This window comes from Phaethon aethereus (genome assembly GCF_964289735.1).
Source record: "Phaethon aethereus genome assembly, chromosome: 6".
NCBI lineage: Eukaryota > Metazoa > Chordata > Aves > Phaethontiformes > Phaethontidae > Phaethon > Phaethon aethereus.
Window position 1 is genome coordinate 38,687,115 of NC_138580.1, and position 24,531 is coordinate 38,711,645.

At 39.3% G+C, this 24,531-nt stretch overlaps 1 protein-coding gene across 1 annotated transcript in view; it reads right to left on the reverse strand.

Annotated features, from left to right (window-relative positions):
• The window catches only part of ERBB4 (erb-b2 receptor tyrosine kinase 4), a gene marked incomplete at its 5' end in the record, with an annotated part of 635,614 nt that overhangs the window by 131,860 nt on the left and 479,223 nt on the right, over window positions 1-24,531 (reverse strand). Inside the window, 3 exons of the mRNA XM_082001544.1 lie at window positions 14,283-14,357; window positions 20,522-20,676; window positions 22,178-22,271. Coding sequence (XP_081857670.1) covers window positions 14,283-14,357; window positions 20,522-20,676; window positions 22,178-22,271 — 324 coding nt within the window. The remainder of the gene's footprint in view (window positions 1-14,282; window positions 14,358-20,521; window positions 20,677-22,177; window positions 22,272-24,531) is intronic.

Below are 24,531 nucleotides of genomic sequence, written 5' to 3' on the forward strand. Positions count from 1 at the left end.
GGGAAGAGTAATATTTTTCTTTAAATAAAGAAAACTAGACCTGTAATGACCATGGGCACTGATGGACTGCTCTGAAACTAACAACATCAACATTAGCTCAAGGAGTTTCTCTCTGCATAAGGCATTCCTGTTAAAAGCAATAAACTCACCCTGCATCTCTGCAACAAGTTGCAGCCAACTGGCTCTATGATTATATCTGTGTACCTGAAATTATTAAGAAGAAAACATGCTTTACTCAAATAGAAACATAAAGCGCATTTTCCTGTATGACATTATATGCTTTGGCACTGCCTTCTATTCATTAACTGTCAAATCCAAAAGTACCACAGAGCAGCACAGTCTGAGGCAGAGCGCGTTACATGGCTTGGGGAGCTGGAGAAATCCAAGTTAGTGCCCATACTACATCAGCAGGTATCCAAAATATTCAATGGGCACCGAGCCACGTGGAGAATACAAATCCTAGCATTGAAACTGAGCAGGAACATTCCTGCACTCTGCGACACGTGTTCAGGGAAGATTTTTAGAACATTTTCTTCATTGCAACATTTTAGTTTCTATTGTATATTCTAGCAGATATGGGGAGGCCAATTACCTTCACCCTACATGCTGTACAGCTTCCCAAGCAGAAGGCTGAACTCCAGCCTAAATGACTCAGAAATTATTGCAACCTGACCTCAGCTTTGCTCCACCAGTGACTGTACAGATGAGTGAATACTGCAGTCAGTATTAATAGCAATTCATTAACATTTCAGGTGGCAGCCTTATTCAGTCTAATGCATGTCATTTTTTCTTTACAGTTAACAATTATGTAGATAGGTGTATGCTCCAGAGTCTGGACAAACAATCAAATATGTGTCCTCAGACATCCATGATGAATCAGACATTCACTACTTTGTCCTCTGAAATTTTTGGTACCCAATATTTGGTACACGGAGGGAAATTAATTTCATTTGGGTGATAAATCAAACTGTAAAGAATAGAGAACAGGAAGGAATGTTTGGGAGTATTTTAAATAATCAACAGGAGGAAACCTGTGGGTTTTTTAAAACACTTTCCAGATTTCACTGGTGGAAAGTGCTTGTAATTCACTTATATTGCAGTTAAGTGTTCCCTGAAATTGAGCTATTCAACATATGAAATATTCAAACCCACAAATGACTAAGCAAAATCTTGCCTGTAGGACTGTGCAGGTGGTTTGCCTACCTTTAAGGAGCTGCAAGAGGAAGGTTTCTATACCCCACGCCCTGAATTTTTATTTTTCCATCAAAAATAATCATCTTTCTGTTGAATATGCCTTGGTCTATACCTGCCCCTTTGGATTGTTTTTTGGATTGCCAGTCTCTTCTGAGAGTAATTGAAATTGTTCAGAAAATTTAAGGAGCACAGGGCAGATTTTTTTGTCCAAGTGGTTGCGAATACTGGACTCTTTCCTGTTCCAGCTTTGAATCATACGGGACAGCCAGCATTTGCTTTTACAAGCTCCGAGAGTATTTCACAGTAGGGAACCTTCAAGGACTGTATGTGGGGACCAAGTCTGAGATTCTGTCCTGGATTCCCTCCTCCTGAAGTCTTTAAGACTTTATGTTTCTCCTTTGTGAGAATACATTCTGTACATTGAAGACAGCCCTAACTTCCATCAGACCACTTCTGGTCCAGCTCTGTATCTACATGCCCATGAGCCACCTCACCAAGGCGAACAAGCCTCTTCACACGAGTGAGCAGTCAGACTAAGGCTCAGCATTGGATACTGGCAGAGGGCAAAAAACCCCCATCAAAACAAAATGGGACAAGATAAACTGATGAGAACAGAACAGAACTATCACACTATGTACCGGATCTTGAAGTTTCTTGCCATATCCAATCATTTGTTTTGCAAGAAATGCAGAGCTTACATGGGTTTCAGCTGAGGGTTTTTAACAAGCAGTGGCATAAAAGCATCTTTTGGACCTGCATTTGAGATCAGAGTGCATGAAGGATTTGTACAAGAATGTACAAGAATATTTGGAAATATGCACCCATATATTGTGCTTGTATTACATACATACATACACATACACACACGCGATTAAAAATTTTTCCTTCGAAGTCTAAATCAAAACACTAACACTTCAAAATAGTAACACTTCATTCCACACTGGTATAAATGTATATATAAATATAGCATTTCAGACATTTATTAGGATACTAGTAATGGCCATGATGCTGTTAACTTCAACATACATTTTAGCTACGCCTCATCTGAGTTCTAAATATGCAGAATTTATCTCTGTGGAGCATAGCAGGGAATAAATGCAGCCAATGCTCATAAATATCAAGGAAAATCCAAGGTAGATAAAGAGCAGGGTATAAAGAATTTATTTCTGAGCATGCCTGATGCTGCTTTTGGATTTATCACTATTATTTTACAAGGATAGCATTCTGTCTAAATGCCCTACACAAATTATATCCATCATTAGAAAATCCCATTTGATTATGGGGAAAAACTCAGATAAAATTGAGATCCTCCTTCTGACACAAGGCTTATACAGGATCATCTCCTATACAATAATAGGCGCAAAAATTCTTCTATGTCCATAATTTATCAGTCATCTCCTAGTAGTTCTTATATTAATAAGTGAAGCAGAGAGAAACTCTGGTTTTCTTGCAACTCCTCTTAATTCTAGCCATTGGCCCACTGCCAGCATTTCCCCAGAGGCCACTCAGGAAAAAAAAAAAAAGTTATTCAACTTCGAAGCTCCGAATCCACCCACCTTCACTCCCCTCTCCTGTATCCACAGCCACCCAAAGGAATCTATTTCACTTCACTGGCTGTAAAGGGAGCCAAGGGAAACCAGTCTTTGTCAATATTATCCTCATCTTCTATTCTCAGTTCTACCAATGGGGGTTTTTTTTGCATCTATGTACACAGCAACCTCCTATCATCTTGATAGCCACAGATGTGACTTGATTAGAAAAACAGCTTGTGACCATGGTGAGGATACTGCTCAGAGTAACCTAGACTCTACAACAGCTGTTTTATTATCATTATTTTGCAGTACAGTATGGCCCACATAAAGGCAAATGATAATTTAGTAAAACAGCTCCCAAATTTCAGTATGATAGAACATTCCAGAATTTATTGCAGATACAGCCTTACCTATGCATCTTCCAAATGTCAAAAATACTCCTCTTCCAATAGCTGCTAAACTCCCAGTACAAATCAGGGCAAGCAGCTGGGGAAACTGTGATCCAGCTTAAAAATCTTGTTTTCCTTTTTCTGCCACAAACCCCTTGACAAAACCAGCTAGAGAGAATACACACAAACACACTGCCACAGCTATAGGTTTTGCTTTGATTTCTTAGTAATTGCCTTTTTCTCACTGGAATTTTCCTGGAAAGAGCTCCCTCAGTTTAAAAATCTGTTGATTAAAAGATGACTCAAACATCCCAAAGTTTGGAAATTGGAGCCTGATCATCCACTGGTTGATCCAGGAAATTGAAGAAGAGAGAGTTCACACAAAGCTGAAGCGGTGAGACAGCACTAAACTTTGCCTGCATCCAAGTCATTTACATGCAGAGGATATCACTACCATGAGGGAGGGAAAAAACATAGCTAGAGGAGATGGGACTATTTTAAAGCTAGAATATTATCTTTTCAATCTGTTCTTTGTCTATTATCCTTACTGTGATTGAGACTACGCATATTAACAACTAGTGGTCCATTTTTAATGCAGGAATAATTTTAATTTTTTCCCATCCCCCTACATCAGACCATGACGGGCAAAGAGGTAATTTATTTCTGAAATTCACACCTTTTCTTTAAGGAAGGTTATTCAATCAAATAAAGCAATTCCCACTGATACAGAGCCCACTGAAATGAACTGAAAATACCCTGATGGCTGATTCAAGCCTACTGGGTACTCAGAAGAGACCAGTTTGGCCACTACCATGCTGGTGAATTACCCAACTAGAATTAGTCCTCTTCCTTCCTATCTACCAGGTCATCGCTGTTTCTTTGGTTTTAACCAACCAACCTACAGGATCCGTATATTATGGTCCATGCTCCCACCACTATTTTCAAGATTAATATGCTATATATCCAAAAGTAGGGATCACAATGTCTTATCTCCTCTTCAGCATGACCTGTAAGACTATACTCATTAACACATCAAGCCTACAAATTCTAACTTGGCTGAACCTTAACAGCATTAACTGCAGCAAAACAAATGGTAACAAATAATTAAAACCATATCCTCTGTCCTTCTGTTTGCATCTACTTTTCCACTGTCACCTCTTCTTTTCACTCATGTTGCTTTACAGTTTCTGTGCTACTAAATTTCAGTGACTTACATAAACATCATTAGGTTTACTACAACTAAACAGCTAGGAGTTAAAATGGGACAGCGAGTAAAGAAAGAACACGTAACGAAAATCCAAGCGAGCATTTTAAGAGGCAAGTAACATCTTGCTGTATTGCTTTGATAGCCTGTGTTTCTAATAGATAGACTATGTTACAGGCAAGGTATTGGGAGTCTAAGACAAATTATTTGAGGAAACAGTTCACACTTCTACCTTAAAAGTTTGATTGCATTTCAGACAACTTTCCTGCAGGTATTAAAAGAAAAACTTCATAGAACTTACAAATCAGGGATTACATCATGACTGGACCATGTTTAACCAAAGTCTGGCCTTTGTCCTGATGACAAGGACATTTCACAGAATCACAGAATCACTAGGTTGGAAAGGACCTTTAAGATCATCAAGTCCAACCATTAATCCAGCGCCACCATGTCCCCTAAACCATGTCCTGAAGCGCCACATCCACACGTTTTTTGAACACTTGTTCAAGAACAAGAACATTTGTTCTTGAATTTGTTTCAAAATTTCTGCATAAATGCCACAACTCTTCAGGATGAGGGATTACCAGCCCTGTCGAGAGAGGTACCAGAAAAGACAAATACACAGTAATTTTCTCACAACTCTCTGCCAGTGAAAAGCTCAATCAGAACTAGCCAGCACCTGTCTTCATGCTATCCCACAATCTTTCCTTGCCTATTTGATCATCTGCTCAATCTGAGGCAACTACAGAAATTATCATCTGCATTATCTTCTATTGATTAAACAGCCAATATGTCTGCTGAAGAGCTTGTCCATCAGTGTGTGAAGATGGCGTCATTAAAAATTTACATCAGATTGAAAAAAGCATGAAATTTTTTGACAAAACTACTGTCACCCCTAAAGAAAACTTCACTTTCAAAGGTTACATACAAATAAAAACAACATCTAGATACCACACATTCTAAAACTTCATAGTACCAAAGCCCCAGCTCTACCAATGCATCTTCTGTGAAAGGAAGGGAGGGACAATAAGAAAAGAGGACAAAAAAGAAAAAAAGATCAAAAGAGGAAGAGTGTGCACTACAGAACAATACAAGATACTTAAGTACTTCACTAGTATCTAAGGCTTAGAAAACCTGAAAGAGATGGACAAATGAGACCTTCAAATTTATGTTTTTAGTGGACAAACTTCCAAATTGCCTTCAGTTGTACATCAAATAAAAATGCTGAACAACTAGAATACAAAAATGCTACTGTATTTATTCAAAATAAATATCTCATCCAAGTGAATATAGGCACGATGCAAGAGAGTTCAAACAGGTAAGATCTGAGTGAGTTTCTCCTCTCTCCTAGCAAAGGACAGTCAGAAAACTCGGACTTTTAACTGATCTAACTGTTAATGAACAAGAGTATGTCAGCATAACAGAAACCTTGTGTAAAGTCACGTGGAACTCTCACTCCATGCCTTTACCAGCACAGTAAGTCTCACCAAAGCTGACAGGAACCAAAGCCCAATATTCAGCAGCTACATTTGCTTGACTGTGTCCAACTCGGTACTAAGAATCAAAATTCAAAGGAGGAACTCCGGGTCCTAATCCTACAGCATGAGCCAAGAGCTCATTGTAGCTGGAAACTATCACCACAGACATGGAAGCACCATGTCACACATTGTAAAGAGGAGGAACCAACTAAATCCTCTGGCCTGAGTATCTGTATAACAGAGTCCACAGACTTGGCACAAATTCATCGTGCTTGCAAGAGAAAAGTTTCAGTCTTGATTTTACAAGTCTAATGCTGGAGAGTAGAACATTACCAGGAAAAAAATCATTCCAGGGATTAATAATCCTCATTAGAAATGCATTGGCATCTTGCTGCTTTGAATGTGTCTTTCCTCAAATTTCATCCATTTAATCAGCTCACAGACAGACAGACACCCTACCCTCCTTTTCAGCCTGCTAGACTAGCACCATCTTTAAGCAAACTTTTGTTCCTTAACTATCTATGTTTAGATGATTATCAGGCTCTACACTTTAACCCTCAACCAAAATAATCTTTAGCTGTTTGAGCTCCCAAACTTCTTTACTACAAGGCACAATGTACAAAGTCTTAATTATTCCTGGTGGCTCTTCTGTAAAGCCTGTTTACATAGTCCTGAGAAAACAGTCAGTCTTTATGGAAGTACAAGGTCTACATTCTTGTTCAACTCTATCCACTACCTTTATGATGAGGTAGAAAAGAGGCATAACACCACAAAACACCTCTACTTTACAGAAAAGAGATACAAAGTAAGTTGAACTAACAGAGAGAGGGCACTGAATGGCAAATGAGGTTAGTATTAAGCCCTCTTTCCCATTACAATTTGAATGTAGTTAATTGAAACCCTTCATACAAAAAGCCCAAAGGTATAGATAATGTGTATGATATTTTCCCACCCTGTTACTTCACTTTACAGCATGACAGGAAAAAAATTAATTTGGTCTAAAGACTTCGTTTATTAATGCTCTATTCCTGCATGGTTGCTGGTATTTGTGGTAACGTTTCCACCTTTGGTAACTGCTACTGTACAACTTTCCACACGTAGCACCAAAGGACAGAAGCTTGTTAATTCCTTCAAACCCATAGCTTGTTTTAATAGTTTACCATTGTGTTTGCAGGCTACACACTGGTAAAACTGCAAAATGTCTTACCAAATTGAAAGCTGCTACTTCCATTTCTGCAAAAACAAATGAAAAAGATTGACTGTGAACTGTATTATCATCATTAACAGGTTATCCGCTATTTTTGATCTAATGCTGGAAAAATGTTGCAAATTAACCGAGTAGAACATACATTTTTGTATGTAAAACAAGAAAAGGTAATGACAACAGGAAACTTCAAATACAAATTCTCATCTGCATCAAGTGTTCTACGCTTGAACATTCCAGCAAATATTTAACTGGTTTTAAATAGGCAAGGGAAAACCTTGCATGAGGGGAAATTCTTGCAAGACTACTTTATAGACACAAGGAAGGAGTAAATCTATCCCAAAACCAAATGCAGTTCCTACCTACAGTAGATTGCATGGCTTGAGATACTAACTTTGATCTGACGAGATCTAATTAAGTAGACTTGACTTTATACATGCTTACAACACAAGCATACCACTACCAATGTGCTGTTCTGAAGAACCCCAACCAAGAGCTTCCCATTTTATGCAAGAATTGCAGTACCTTTATCACCTGACAGGTCACAGTGAGTAAGCCAGAATGCAGACAATTAAGTCTTGGCTGGACTCAAATACATTTGTCATGAAACTGTCTAAATACAAAAGAGTGACAAATCCTGCATTACACAGGCAGACTGGAAGTAAGACTGCAAGCTTTAGTTCTGATTTATTGTATGTTAAATATTAAAGAATTATTAAGAAACCATTCACTGAGGTTTAAACAACTCTACATCTTACATATTTCTAACGCTCTACAAATGTATTTTTAATAATAGATAATTAATTTATAACAACATTAAATCTAAATTAAATCCTCATTTCAAGCCATAAAAGAAACCCATTGGAGAATGGCGAGATATATACTGTTGCTCTATAATAAGGTCACTTCTTCATGGCACAATTTTATTTCTGCATCATATATTATTTGTGTAGCCAAACCAGTAGACAGCCAACACAAGACGTATATAGCCTGATGAAGAATAAAAGCAGTGACTTCTGCAATAGGTCTGTGTGTTGCCTTCCACTCTAACAAACCATTTCCAATTTGGAATTTCCTAATGCTTCTTGTCTTTCAGCAGTGACCTATCACGTTTGGCCCAATCACTTCTTATTTTTTCTGCTCACAGTTTCAGTAAAAATAATTTAGTCAGTTTTCTGAACAAAGAATTTTCTTATTTTAAATGTATTTGAAAATTTATTTTGCAACTTGTGGTAGCAAAGCAAAAAAAAAAAAGCTTTTATTGAGAACCCTCTGCAAAGAAATTTGGTTACGACCTGACAAAACTCCAGTGCTTGGTAAATATTGTGTTTAATGCTTTCTGTATATTTTCCATATATTCTTCATGAAACTGAGAAGATTGCTGTTAAGGTGGGGCTGAACACATGCATGCAGCTCACCAAACTGGACCTTGTACTCAAACCACAGAGGTGTGGGACTTAATGAACACTTGGCATGAGGTTCGGGGATAACAGAAGTACTACGAACTTGTGCCAAGCAGACCAAATACAAGACCCTGCATATTTCTACAAGAAACCTCCTTGCTTGCTTTGTAAGACTGGGCGCTGCACTAATGCTTCTTCAGACCTCAGCAGCTCAAGGCGGCACAAGGGCTGAGGCAATATCGAGTGAGACAGTAAGGACTGCTACACTTATGCACAAGGAGACATACTAAGCTGATTACTATAACCTCACTGTGGCATTCCTCTGTTTGGCATGCATTGCTGTGCAATCATGAATATTGCCTAAACCCATCAAACGAGCACAGCTGCTGAGAAACTTGGTCTCTCAACAATCTCAATATACCGCAAGAGTATTTCGCTCATATTCTGCTCTTTGTACAACAAACTACTAGAAACATCAGATTTCTGGCCTTATTCTATCCTGTGCACTCAACAGGATCCTTAAACTACTAGAGCCACACAAACAGATTTTAAAAAGCACTTGTGTGACAATTGCTTCTAGTTCTTTCACTCTTCCAAACTTAACAGTTTATTTCTCCTTGTAGCAGCAGATCCTACCAAACCCTTCCATACTATGAGACCACACCAGCCACACACTGCTGAGTGAAGCAGGTGAACTAGAAGCCCTGGCAGATCCCAGACATCTTTCTGACCGTGCTATAGAACAGAAGTTTTAATATAATGAGAGCTTGTTGATCTGTGGTCAGATCTGTACAGCAGAAAAGAAGGAAAACCCACCTAGGCCATTTCCTAAGTAGAGCAGTCTTACTAAGTAGGAGTGATAAGAAGTGGGGGAGCTCAAGAAATCACTGCAGTGACTGTCATTCATGTCACAGGGGTACTCAAAACATATTCCTCCTAAAGCTCCAGGCAGTGAAACGTTGTGACATTAAAGTGCCCACTGCAAAGGTCTGTTTGAGAACCAGTTCAGTAGCAGCACGTTCTCACACAGAACAGGGGTTTCTCTATCAGTCTGTCCTAAAGCAGATCGAGTCTAAGCTCTATCCAACCCGCAGACACAGGACGAGAAACTGCCTGTTTTTCTAGTTTTGATTCTTAAAAAATAAAAATAAACCTGTTTCTTCAACTGCTTTGTTCTGATACAGCATCAGAAAGCTCCATATTAAAAGTCTCTCAAGAGTAGCATCTTTTGCCAATCAAGTAATGTAGCTTAGTTTGTACTCACAGATCCTAATTTTCCTCTTATTTTATACAAGTTTCTTTTCCTCTTCCCCTCCAGAACAACCATAATTATTCTATAAAAATACAGAGCATATGGAACGCTTTCCTCCAAGCAATGGAACAGAGCGCCATAAAAGCAATTAACATTAACAGTTTATTAGAGGAGGTTTCCCTTCCCCATCATCTACTCAGACCTGCTGTGAAATTCTATTGTAGTCACACTGTGCAGGGGTACAAAGCAGCTATGAAAGGATCTGCCTGCATTACACAGGGTTTACTGTTAATTAGCTCTTGTATACACACACAGTACATAAAAAGAGCTTTTTTGTTTAGGAAGCGATGATTTGTCGAGAGGACGTCCTTTGTTGATATAAAGCTAGCATTAGGATTGTAATTTCAGTTAACATCTACACATCATTTTATGTAACCACTTGACAACGGTGGTCCTGGCTAATTAGTTTCTTTTAGTTAAAAGCGAAATGTGAATGAAATTTTCTTAGGGCATGAATAGAGACATCACTTTACTCAGACCAGTAACATCAAGGTGCTAGTTCTTTCCTATCATAGCCACCACATGCTTCACACCTTCAGATTTGCAATCTCACATGCAGCGGAAAACAGAAACTTCACTCCTCCTTTGATGACCTCTCCTCTCTTAGTATTAAGCTGAAGGAATCATCGGAAGGATGAACACATTTAAAATTCATATTTTAAGTAAAAACTTTGTCCACAGCCTAGCTTCAACAACTGAGTTAGCCAAATGTTTCTGGTGGACTTGGGAGCAGGGGAGTGCAGAAGAACCAGCCTTTCGTGACTGCCTAGAGTAATTTTCTTAATGAACAGCACAGTATTATTTTTACAGTTTTTCAATCGTCCTTTTAGGCAATGGTTACCCAACTCTTTGAAGGAGGCATACTCCTCTTTTTGCTCTTTGTTCCAGAGCTAACAAGTATGCTTGTCCACTCAAAGAAATCACTAGCTACAATTGTAAGAAGGTACTGAAAGGATGAGTGGCATTCTAGTAAGGGGCAGGAAAGGAGGACAGATAATTCCTTTGGGTACCCTGGGAAATTCCAGCCTCCATCTGCTGTCCATCTTTGCTTTGGGGATTTCTAGGAAAGGCTGATACAGAAGGGGGAACCCAAACTGTAGCCTTACAATAATAACCTAGTACCTACTCCCCCCAGGCAGAGAACAGGAAGAGCTACGAGAGGCTGAAAAAGGCCAGAACATAAGGCTCTAGTCTCCTCTCTGCTCCCTGGGCTGAGATTCTCAGCATGGCAGGGAAGGAAGGGAAGAAGGAGACCAAAAGGAAGACAAAGAAGCAGTGATGTTCATTACATGCCAGCTAAGGACTCCACCTTGCATAGGGAATTCTCTGCTGGCCTGTCCCATTCCTTTGGGCCTCTGTGTCACCTGAGCAGCCTGAAGAGGTCAGCCAGAAAACCTGCTCAGCAAACAGACTCCGTGAATCACACGAATTACAATCAGACAACATTGTGATAGGAACGCCATGAATTAAACATGGTATCAATACAGGCAGAATATGTCACAAATGTGAGGAAAGGCTTCCCCTGTCATTTGATTTCAACTACAGTAAATCAAGCGCTATAACGACGATAACCAGAATTTGCAACTAACCACAAGCGGGAAGAGGTACTCATTTCTCCCGTGACTTCTAACTCCCATACAGTTGGAACTCGCAGTTAAGAATACAGTGAAAACCTTTGTGAGGATAAATGGAACACATGAAAAATAAGTGTGGGTCCTAACAGGGGAAAAAAAAAAAGGCACATAAGATCCAGCACGTAACCTAATAGTCATTTGAAAAAATCCATGAAGTAGCATAGAGGAAAAGGGCTAAAATAGCCCTTATACGTGGCACTGAGCTGGAAACAGGAAAAGAAACAGGTTTCTTGCATCCTCTTGGACAGAACTCTATTGAAGTTAAGGGTTTTAAAAACACCAAACACCTATGCCGAAAGACACGCAATGCCAAAAGGATTTTTTTCCACATAATGTAAGGGACCAAACATAAGCAGAAAAAACAAACTTTCATCAGTCATCTGGAAAGCAAGCCATGTGATGCACATCGGATTAATCTTTATTAAACACGACAGTAAGAATCCCTTTGCTATTCTACCAGACTCTTACAAAAGCCCTCAAGTCAATGGATCATGGCAAAACCAATTTGCAAACTGCAAAACTGGAAAGAAAAACAATGCTGGTATGAAAACAGGTGAAGATGAGAAATATCTCACTGTTGTGGTTAGAGCCCTGTTCTCACTCTCAGCTGCCTGAAAAAGCAGAGAACCCTGCCCTTCAACTCACTGCTAACTCCCATCAATGGAAAACATTTAAGTCGATGGATAAGGGTAAAACTGATTATTAATTATTTTAAGGTCTGTATGTCTAGGGAGCGCACACCAATTGTTAAAGGGATATGAAGAAGGTTCTATATGAAGTGAAACACATCCACTTTTGATTTACACCCCTATTATAATAAAAAGTATCACTTTTGCCAGTGCAGTTTTGTCCATTTTTAGCCCAAACAAAATGAACCATTTTCACAAGGGTGGGGGGATGCACAATTTCACTGATCTAATAAATACAAAGCTATGAAATTTCCTTCTTTGGCTTGAAAGTGAAAGAATACATACATATTGACATTTAAACACTTTTCCTAAAATAAATCCAGCAAATTTGGAACAAAGAAGAAAAAAAATCCATCAGATCTAAAGGAAACATTTGATGGTCTTCCTCCTCAGACTGAATGGAGCAGGAAATTACTCACTTCAGCAGAGTAAAACAATTGCTTTAATATCCAACCCCCTTGATAATTTGTTTTACTACCTTGACAGTTGGTTCACAGAGACAAAACCTATGATTTACACATTATAAAAGCCAAAATAGGCACTGTCTGCTAACACGTGGCTTAAGCCTGGCACCCTACTAGACAACATTTTCTTTAGTGTTGTGTCATCGCATTTGAGGTTCCACTCCTTTAATTCCACTTTTAAATACAGGGCCCAATCTAACACCCATTGTGATTAACAGCAGCCTTTCCATCAAATTCAGTGGGTATTTGGCAGTGCCTCCAGAGACTTTACTACCACCTGAACATTTTCAATGCAAAGTAAGTTTTGGAGTTATACCACTTGGATCAAAGAGTGAACAAGGTCTAGACTGGCTTTTGGGCTAACAGAGGAAGCTAGACTGAGAAGCCTGTACTGCTGTACTACAGACAAAAAGTTGTTGTCTTCCCAGTATAAAGCCCTTAACGTTCCCTCAAAGCCTGATTAAAAATCCAATTGATGAAATACATGTTATTTTTAAATTGGTTACTAAAGCAAAGAACTTCAGCATGGCCTTCATTCTCCATAGCTTGGTAAGCCCCTTAACTTATGCAAATAATAATACCTTTTCTGTATTTGTGCTTTGAGTAAAGCTCACAAAATAGGGACCTTTGAAACTTATTGCTTGGTTTGGGCAACTCAGTTTGGATGACTCCCCCGTGGAAGTACCTCAAGCTGGATATCCCAGATCAGAAAGATTAAAAAAACCCACTGAAATACTGGAAAACACCATCTTCTTCCGTTGCTTATTCTTTGGTCCATGAATTAAGTCAGAACCGATATTGATTTAAATAAACAAGTTTACCATTTGATAGCATTTAAAGAATACTGTTTTTGAAGTCTAAGCATGTTCTCCCTCAACAGCTAGCAATAGGAATATGCACGTTAGGTACACAACTAGGAAGGAAAGGCAACCTTAAAATCTTTTCTTAAAGACAAGAAAGAAAACCAAAGTAAAATCCTTAATGAGGTGAAGTTGATTGAAATGATATATTTTCCATCCAGCCTTAGCTCATGACAGTAATCCCAAAGCCTGGAAGTCATACTAACCAGTTTGAATTTAAAAATAAACAAACTCGCAGTGAAGGTCTTTCATGAAAAAGAATGCTGAATACAACTGGAATATTTTGGGAGTCCTCCTACATATAATTTGCTTTGATCATCATTACTGAAAAATAAAATTTGCTTTGATCATCATTACTGAAAAATAAAATTATGATTTATTTTTTAAACAGAAAATGAAAAGAAAAAATCAAAAAATAGTGTTATGTAACTTAAGAAAGAAATTCAATTTTGCTGAAACATTTACTTTTTTCCAGAGAAGAGGTATGGAAGAAAAAGCTTCATTTGCTTTTAAGCTCTGTCTAAACAAAACAAACAAACAAAAAACCCCCAAACCAAAAACACCAAACAGGAAAAAAGGAAATTCCAATTTAACCAGAATTTTCACCATATTTACTTCTAGTAAAATTTCATCAAGAAACATGTATTTCTGCAGAAAATTTCAGAATTGAACCCTTATTCATTTAACCTAAATATAAAATTAAAAAAAAATGGCATTTTCTAATCAGCCTAAACGCATAAAATATTTAATTGGCTTTCAAATGGAAAAGTGTATTTGGACGTTCAGAGGCATATCTTACTTAAGGACAAATTATGTTCTCCCCATAACCGGTGTTTCTGAACAAACTGGATAGTATAACGTTCCTATGGTAACCAGGGAAGGACCTTGCATACAAAAATGGAAAAGTGGTGGATGTTACCTAGCATGTTGTGGTAAAGTGGACTGTCGTGTCCATGGATAGTAAATGCAGTCATGACTAGCGGGACCTCTACACCTGCAGGCAATTACAGAACAAAAGGCGTCATTTGCCATTCACAAGGACATGCACACGCATGCGCCCTTGTCCACACGTGGAGGATGGAAGACACACAGGGAACGATCACTCAGCAAGTACCTATCCATCAGGCCGATGCAGTCCTCAATACGTGGCCCTATGCACCTGCAGCAAATCCAAATTGAAAATAGGGACAGAAAGAGAGAAATCTGTTATTCACAGATCCAAGAAGCAGGAATCCCCTCTTTGTGACACATTCTTCATTATAACTCTCAAGAGACCAAAGTCACCACAAAATTATAGCTTGTGACAAAAAGCTTGCAATGGAACAGTAATAGCAACATAAACAGCACTCCAAGATTGGACATGTCTTGGCTCAGACAACACTTCAAGCAGGTTTCACCTGCATATGTGGGAGTCCTGACAATAGAGTTGCTTTTTCTGGGTGTTGTCTGAATCATCAAACCAGTCATTACTGCACAAAAGCTGTTCATTTGCAAGATGAGACCTCCAGGAGCACAATGCAAAACTTTTTTTCTTATTGTAATTGATGCGATTGTTCATTCTGTTCTAAGTTCCTAGCTAGGGCAAAAGCATAAATATTTTGGAAGCTGACTATACTTTTATTAAGGAAGCTCAAGGATGAACTTCCAACAACAAAAAGCAGAGTAAAATGTTGTTTGCTGATTCAAGCATTTTATTCTGCTTTCCTTAGATGCTGCCAAAAGTCCTACACGTGCAAAATGAGCAGATGCTCACCAAAGGCAATGGAAATGCAGGGAATCACTTTATGCAGCACCACTAAAGCACAACTAGGGGGAAAGAGTCTGTCTGCAAAACATGGATATGTGTGGATTTTCCTGGTCCTCAGGAAGAGCAATAGGTGAAGTGGTGTTCTGGGTCCTCTGCATTCAAATAGCAAGTTAATGACACATTTACACAGCAGTCTGGACTCTCACATATGTAATGTTAAGCTTTTAGGGGTTGAGACATCTTGACACCCTTTAGTGTTGCACACCCAGCTACTCCCTCTGTAGCCATGGGGAGCATCCAGCTCTCAGCATTTTAAGGAAATCAAACCACCTAGTTCAACTCTTTAACAAGATCTCAGAACCATTTTAATAACAGGCTCTTCGGCTGTACATCTACTACAGAAGCAGGTGATCTGACACATCAGTAGACTGAAACACACTTCTGTTGAGGCATTTTAAATTTAAGGTCTGATCCCAAACTCTTTTTAAAGTCTCCCACTTTCAGTTTGTCTTTGATAGAGGGATATGCATGTCAAAAATGTGAGAGAGTTCAAACATGCTCCCATGAGATGATCTTTCCACTTCACCATCACTTGCCACTCATCAGCTTTTGCTGCATTTACATTAGCTATCACTCTGCCATTATAAAATAAATTCAGTGAATTCAATTTCCTCTTACTCGCCCACCAGGGAGAGAGAATAATAGTGAACCTTACCTTGTCTGTTTACTTGAATTGTGACATGCAAACACAAATTGTAAGGATTTCCTCAATAACGGTTCCCTTCAGCAAATGTGCAGACATAAAAAGGATTCATTAAATACCCAGTTGGACAGCTAATGCATAAAGTGGGAAGGGTAGATTTAAACGCGATTCAAAAACAAGAGAGAGAACTCTTGATGGGTGTTTTTTGAAATTTCAGCTGTCCTGGGCTTCGGGACTTCAGAATTCAGGACTGTGTGAATTCTAACTAGTCTCAAACATATGCAACATTTCTTCTTTTCATGGCATTCTCAGCAATTTGCAGAAAACCAGTTCGGTAGAGAAGGAGGCTGAAAAAAGTTTTTTAGGTCTTCCATTTCCTAGTATGTCAAGAGAAGCTGAGCTCAGACTCTTGCTATAAATAAAAAGGCCCTCTTCAAATTAGAGGTCTGAGAGCCCATTACTAGTTCAGATACCTAACAGACTAACATAAAGAGTCTATTGTCTTGGAGTCATTTCACATCTGTACATTTATTCTCTCAGACTTTTGGAGAATAGGACTAGAATCCAAAAAGAGAAAAATGTTTGGACCTCACCCACTCCAAGTTGAACACCATTGATTTTTATTTAAACCTGTAATCTTCTTCAGTGGATTTCACAGCCCCAAACAGAAAACTCTGTCCAGGAGCAATTTCCATTACTCCCGGGCATGTTAACAGTTTCCTACTCTCTGACTGGCTGTCCTGATTACATGCAGCAAAGTACAATACTGTGTGAGCAATGGCAATATCTATTAACAAGTTATTTTGCACCACCAAGTCATCAGTTATTTTTCCTCTGGAAGTAACTTCCTTGGTTTCAGGCTTTTTGACACATATAAGTACAAGCATTACACAACCATACATCACAGTGGTATTCCATTCACCCCCAGGGTTCCTTCTGCTTTGAGTCTGGATGATATTTTCATTTTCAAGTTTGCTCTGTAAAATGAGCTGATACATGTCAATTTATTAATGATATAGTCAGTACCTTGCAACAGTCCAATACAGCTTATACAGAAAATTACACTTGGAGCTCATCCTAGCTTTACTGTTAATCATCCTCTGAAAGAAAATGATGAGTTAAAACAGTTTTTAAAGTTTTTGAGCAGTTTTAAGTTTTGAAAATTGGTGTAACACCTGCTTTTTCCTGAAACAATTGTTTTTCTCTCTGTCACAAATATTGTCTTTCATCAACTTTCCATAAGATTGCAACATGGGGTCTTAACTGTTCACAGATGTGGCGTAGCGAAGTCGCTTCTAGTCAAATGAAGTCTCAGAAATCTTTGTCATTAGAAACAAACAAAACTTATTATACAGTGTCATAAATGGATTAACTCTGGACAGGAGAAAACCCTGGTTGCAGCAATGACCTGGTCATCCAACTATTGGTTTGGATAAAGCCAGACAAATCAAAACAAGGGCATTTCTTAGCTAACAGGGCGCGTATACTGATGGTGGCAGCAACAAAGTTGAACCGGGGCAGGGGGTAGGAGGAAATTCTGCATCAACAACATAGTAATAGATTCTTATTCAGAGTTTGTTGCCACTGAATTTGTACTATTGTTTGTTTCATCTGGAATTCACAATGCCTTCCTAAAAATACACCTAAACTTCAGGGGCAAGACAGTCCTACTGCCTTCAGTTCCCTTCTGGACCACACACGTGTTGATAAGGCTCCCATGACTTTGCTGGACTTGGCTTAGAAGGATAATAAACTTCTGATGAGGAGTGATACATTTCCTTCAAAAAGTTGTGTGTGAAAATGCCTTTCTATGATGAGGGGTGGTGTCCAGTGAGACCTCCCACTTGTGTCTTGCCCAGCGAGGAAGCAGACTGTCAAATGCTATTATATAATTAGTATTTTATTTCTCTGAAAGTGTTCCATTTTGGCTAGCTCTGCAAGAAAAGCTGCCAAATGCTTTCTGACTCTCTTGAATTAAATGGGATAGCTGTCTCACATGCCTCAGATCTGCTCCAAACTGGCTTCAAGTAGCTGATGTTTATCATGGGGATGCAAGGCCAAAAGCACAGCTGCTGCATCCAAGGAAGTCACTCCTTGATAGTTCTCTTAGTCAATGTAAGATTATTAACAGGGCTGGATAATTACACACCTATTAACAGAAGCAGTCATTATACTTGAATAAGGGAGGAGAATGGTGTTATAAAATCTCACGCTCTAGGGTGTAAAGCAATCATCTGCAAGTACCATGGCGAAGTTGTGACAAAACGCTCACAGAAAACAGGGAGGTGGGACAGGTATCTTCCTTGGTGACAGCAACGGGTGGGATGACTAGAAACAATGTATGAGAACTAACAACCCATTTTAGCAAGGACCCTGATTCAAAGAGAGCAGCACTGCGGGAATGAGAGAATACTGCACTGGAAGCCCTGCTCTGCACCAGCTCAACACTTTTGACGAGTACCCAAGCTATACTGCGAGGGCACAGGTTTTATTCCAGCAATTGATCTGACAGAGAGGAGAACAGACATGCTAGATGAAGTAGAATTACAATTTCTCTGTACCATTCAGTCATGAGCCAAATATCAAGATGTGTTCCCTCCACAACCTAATTCACTGAAGAATCTTGACTGAGGGGAATGTAAATATTAATTTCTAAAGGAAGGGTTTGAAACAAGAGAATTCAGTAAGGAAGGAGAAAAGGAGAGAGTAGCTGCTTTCCCTTCTTTCTGTGGGCATATTCAGCCCCTGACAATGTTGGCAAGAAGATGAACAACCCAAAACCACCAAACATCTGGGGAAGTCATTAACAGTTTCATTAACATAATCACATGCCAGAAAGTCTTTAGGAACACTCAAAAAGAATACTGATGCTTACCCAGATTTGGGGGTGGTGGGGTGTTGTTTTTATAAGGGGTGACAAAATACCTAAGAATAGACACATTAACCCTTTGATAAGGGGATGAAGATTTCTATGAGGAATAGTATTTGACTCATGGCAAAGGGATAACTCTTCATGTGGGTGATAACCACACCTTTGCCTATGTAACCCAGGTGAGACCTCTGGCACTTTTACTACTGGTACTTGGTCATTTCTCTGGGGTTTGAAAGAATGAGGCATTCTTTCACCTAATCAGCTGCACACACAACAACAAAAAAAAAAAAAGGGGAAAACTGAAAGTTCAAGGATTAAATGGCAACATAATTCAGCATAAAGGAACCCTGTGTCACCAAGGATTGCCAATGATTACTGGCAAATTCAGTTACAACTGCCTAATGCTCTTCTTATTTGTTTATGAACTAGAATGTCAGGTTTTCATCACAAGGCATAAAAGCCTCCCTTCTTGATCTCATTCTATCCAGGGAGATAAAAACAACCACCCACTTGCAAAATAATGACACATATGAAGTGGAAAGGCACAGAAAACATTCTGCTCCTTCCTGGTCTAGGAGAAACACAGCTGTGCTATGAAGATTAGCAACACTAGGATCAGTTAGATCTCCCCAGAAAAGAGGGGGGAATGGGAAGAAGTGTTGCATCCTGGTCTTCTGAGAGGCCAGCAGAGTTGCAAGGCACTTCTTATGCAGGGTGGGCAGTAAATCTACCATCTGTAGCTGGGCCTGTCAGATTCGACCAGAATTGGCACTTCCACCATCTATTAAAGCCAGGACCAGAGCTCCTGAAGTGAGCTCATCTTTTCATATTGTTTCTTCTGACACCCTTCTTCCACAGTAGCAGCATTTTTCTTATTGTGTAACTGACTTAAAGGGGAAGACAAATCTGTAACAGATCCTGGCTGTGTCTTTGTGATCTCACTTTCATTTCCCTAATGGCTCTATTGTAATTAGATTTGCAAAACCAGCAAAAGGTCTCATTCTGAATGGCAACAGCTGTTGACATCAAGATTACACTGAATAATTTACTGGTTTAATTTTAGCTTCTAAACAATAAGAGCCTCTTGTCAAAGATTATTTCACTGGCTAAAGTTTTATTCTTTTTTCCCCTGGCTGCCTCTCCCTTTCTTTGTGTGCTGGACACCACCAACTGTCTCATTGAGAAGACATTTATAACTTATGTGGACCATGCAAAATGATAGTTGCGTATGTGACTGCTACTGTTTTGTTGCACAGATTCCTAATTCTCGCTTAGGTACATGGGCTGTAAATTTCCAAAATGTAGTAAGTGATTTTGGCCACTTAGACAGGACTTGAGAAATTGATGTTCAGGCTCCTGTACAGAGTCTAGTTTCGGACAAACCTTTTGCATCAATCCACATATGAAAAAGAGGGCAGTAACACTTTCGTCTCACGTAGTGTTACTGGGCTAGTTTGTCGATACCAAGGAGCAAAGATGAAAATTCTGTCAAAAAGTAAATACTAAAAATACAGTAATTTTACAGGCCTACACTTACGTTAAGTGTCGACGGCAGCATTTGCTACAAACCAGTGCTAGCTAGAAGGAAGGATAAATGCACAACTGTGGAAAGTTGTTCTCTATGCTTTTCAAAAGGAGCGTAAGCTTTTTTCCTGATAAGCTGCTGGACATTTGTGACTGGAACCTGAATGTCACGAGACGCTTGGAAATCAAAGGTTACATTACTGCTGCACACACAGGAGTGAGACAAGTCCCTTACTAAGCCAAATTGTATCTTACTCATGATGTGCTATAAACAGCAAATAGGATGGCTCACTTCACAGAATTTGCACTTACCCTTGGGTGCAGTTTGGATGACATGGATGGCACTCACGATCCTCATCAGCGTATTTGAAAATGAAGCTGTTGGCCCCTTGTAAGCCATCAGGACATTTTTCCACACAATTTGGACCATCCTTAAAATGGAAACACTTTGTGCAGTGGTCAGGTCCCTGGAGAGTGTGGAATAAAGAAATGCAGCACATTCAAGTTACTCTGTCTTTTCCTGCTGCACTAGAATTGCAGGTCCTAGCATGACAGCACACTCAGCAACAACTGTAGTAGCATTTCCTTCCTAACAAACAGTGAGTTAACTGCATGCTTCCAGTCTCTGTCAAGGGGCAGCACACATGTAATCCTGGTGCTTTTAGCCATAAACTTACTCTGCAGAGCATGAGACTGAATTCCAGCTTCTAATCATGTTTCTCAGTATTACTGGTGTGCTTAGCACAATGGACTTCAAGCCCACTTTAATGCTGAGCAATTTCCTCCAACACTGATCAATACGGAACCACCTTTGAAAAGCAACTGCAATGGCCTTTCAGTGGGATCCCCTAGCTCTGCACTCCAGAATTACTCGCCACACTGTCCCCTCCCTATGGTATCTGGTTACAACAATAGCAAAGAACTACAAAGTCTACTTCTTCTTAATACACGTGTAGACTAGACTGTTAAGAACTATAAACCAAGGCTCCCAGACAATGTAAAAGTAAAATTTTAAAGCTGTGATGATAACGCAGTGTGTAATCAAAACTGGTGTTCGGGTTGGGCAGTGGTCTAGGGTTTTATGGCCACGAGCCCTGCTACAAATCCGCATTTCCCTCAGGGGCTGAACACTTGAAACATTAGCTCCGTGCTTTATGGTTGTGTTGCATAAACAGTATTGCAACAAAAATGATGATGAGAATGATCGTCAGCATAATGCCTTTTTTCCATTCAGTGGGTAAGTTACAGAAATAAGGAAATTGAGTTATGGGTTAAATTTTCTCAATGATGAAGAGCTAAAATACAACAATAGCCCAGAGTACTTCTGACTTTTAAGCTTGGCAATATACAAAAGACCAAGAGAAAGAGACAACTTCTATCTCACAAAAGAGCAATAATCTTTAACAGAAGACTCACCGGCCATTATAAAAATGGGAGCTGCGGTTAACATTCATTTACAATGCATGAAAAAAATTCCCTATAAAAACAACCTAAAAGTCTAACCTAAGTAAAAAACCCCCAAACAACATATCGTTCAAGCTTGCTGAGAGATTGAAACAAATTATTCCCACACTTTTGAGTATGTCAGGGGGGAAGGTAACTGAAGTTGTAGAAGAACAGGAGAGAACTTAGTATAAAGAACGAAAACAGTTATAAAAGCGGGCACTCATATTGCATATGTCCTTTAAAAACTTTGTGCATCTCTACCACTAAGGCATTAAGACAGCTCAGGAAAGAAAAGGACACTACTTCTTAAACCATTTTCTAAAAGAGGCTGATCCAAGGAAGTTTATTCCCAGCACCAGTTTAACATGAGCAGAATTCTTTCCCTACAGGCAGAATATGTGTATTTTCTGCCTTTGTTAAGACTAATTTTCAATAGCTGCTCTAAATTCTACAAGCAGAAAATGCCTGTGCTTTAGCACACTTTAACAAGGTAGCCCGTGATACACTGAATTTTGTTCTTACCGGCCCGTAGCACGTGATCATATTTTCTTCCATCTTTTCACACTGGGGATCACACTCCACGCAGACAGAACCGTTTGCAAATTCTCGAAATTCCCTAGGAAAATATATTGCAGGCAGGTTAGGAAAAAGCAAAAGGGAGATTGAAAAACTGAGGTATAAATGGCTGGCTCTTCACCTGGTGGAAATAATTTCAGCTTCACCAAGGTCAGCTGACTGTGCCAGCCTGAGATCACTTCTGTTAACGGCTTTATGCTGCTTTGCACCAGCTGAAAACCAGGCCCCATTAGCAACCTCATTCCCAGGCAGGTGAAGCAGAAGTCATCTTGTTTACCAGTATAAAACTAGAGTGTTTTTTTCTCCTCTTTCCTTAAGAAATAAGGACTTCATTAACAGGATAAAGCAGCTCATTTCTCAATTTTTATTTATGGAATTGTCCCTCACAGCTCAGCTTCTGGAATCCACTTGTTACACGTGAGACATCACTATCAGACAGAAAAGGATTAGAAAAAGCATTGATCACAGCGCTTTCTTGTTTTAGGTAAGTCTCTGTGCACACTCCTGTTTTAAAGCTCATTCTCCAAAAGACTCATAACTTTTTCATCAGCAACAGTTCTAGACTGAGGTCTGAATCTATAAAGTATCAAAACAAATCCTTTTGCTCATTTATTTCATGTACCTACAAGAAACTATCACCCAAGTGATTTTTTTTTTTTTTTTTATTAACCACTTACAAGAGGTGGGAAAAAAGTAGTGATAGTAAGTGGTATTTCTTCCATCAAACACCAAATATCTCATTTCAGTTTCCAGTTGCCACTCACAAAAAACCCGCTAGCACCTTCTCAACATAATTCATCCCACCTTCCTCTAGGCTGAGATGAACTAGCATCTGAACAGGTCACTTCCCTCCCACTAACCACAGAGAGATGTAACTAGCTCAGACTGGACACCTAAGCTTTACAGATGGATCCCATCTTGTTGCATGAACCAGTTAAAATATTTGCATTAAAAAGTTAAAGTGCTGTACACACATGTTAGTGAGTTCTAGTAATATTCAGGTAAAGATGAAAGCCTCTGTGCTTAGTTTATCCATGTTCTCCCTCTGCTCCTCTACGGCCATTAGGATCTATTGCAACAATACAGCTGAGGAAAACCTCACTTGACCATGGCAAGGGAGCTCACCCTTCTCCGGCTTTGGAGATAGAGCTTTCCTGTTGAGGACTAAAAGAGAAGTCAAATACATATGACCTTACCCTGAAGTACTGTTGCTGCCCTGAGAGATGAACATGCAGAGCTCTCAGACAAATGAAAAGCTTCTCCCCCAGCCCAGGTCACCAATCACTTCAAATACTTAAGAAGGAACTGAGCCTGTGATAAGTGTAAATACCATTCAGTAATCAATACAGATCAGAATTGGTACCAATCTGAGGGCTGGTCATGAAAGCCTCCTCATGATCTTACTGTGATAGGCTTCACAGTGACACCAGCCACCAAATGTGGTCCAGTATATTCTGGTGCACATGAGAACACAGGTGTGGTCTGCAACTCTTTTTTTTTTTTTTTCTCCTTCTTGGGGGGTTGGGGCACAGCTTTTCAGCATATAAAACTGTACTCTGACAAGAGGTTTTTTGCATGCATTGTCCAGGTAGAAGAGTTTATTTTCACGTATCTATGGGAGATCATTCAATACTCTTTCCATAACAGTTACATGAGTTGGCATCCAGGGCAGGAAACGAAAGAGAAAGAAACCATACAGTGATCTTATTTTCAATTAGCAGTATCAGCTGAAAAAGAGAATTAAAATAATTCAGGTTTTTTATCTTGACTTTTTAAAAAAGGTGTCAGGGACCTTGCTATATTGTTATACAGGAAGTCAAATTCCACCTGCTTCCCTCCACAGGCTAATTATGAATTTCTCTGCTGCAGCTAATATAAGCAGCTCAGCTCCATTTTTCTGTCATAAGCCCAATTCAGCCACCATGGCTGTGCCCTATGTAGGTATTTGTCCACCCATCCTCCAGAAAAGATGATGCACATGCATGAGTGGGGGAAAAACCTCACTGGTTTTATTATTTATATCTGCGTGTACATATACATAGTGTATTGGGTGGGGGGAGAGAGAGAGAGAGAGTTTTCCTACATTGTTATTCTTTATCACACGCCTAAATCTAACTGATCTGAAAAACCGTAATTGTATGTGTTTCTGAATAGGGGTGTCAATATTGAAGTTGGGCTAAATGGTGGGTTTTTTAGTCTTCACCCAAATCAAATTATTCACATCATCAGGAATGCAAACAGTGCAACAAACTTTTGATGTGGTATGAACATTTTAATCAGCAGAATACTAGGTAAAGCCT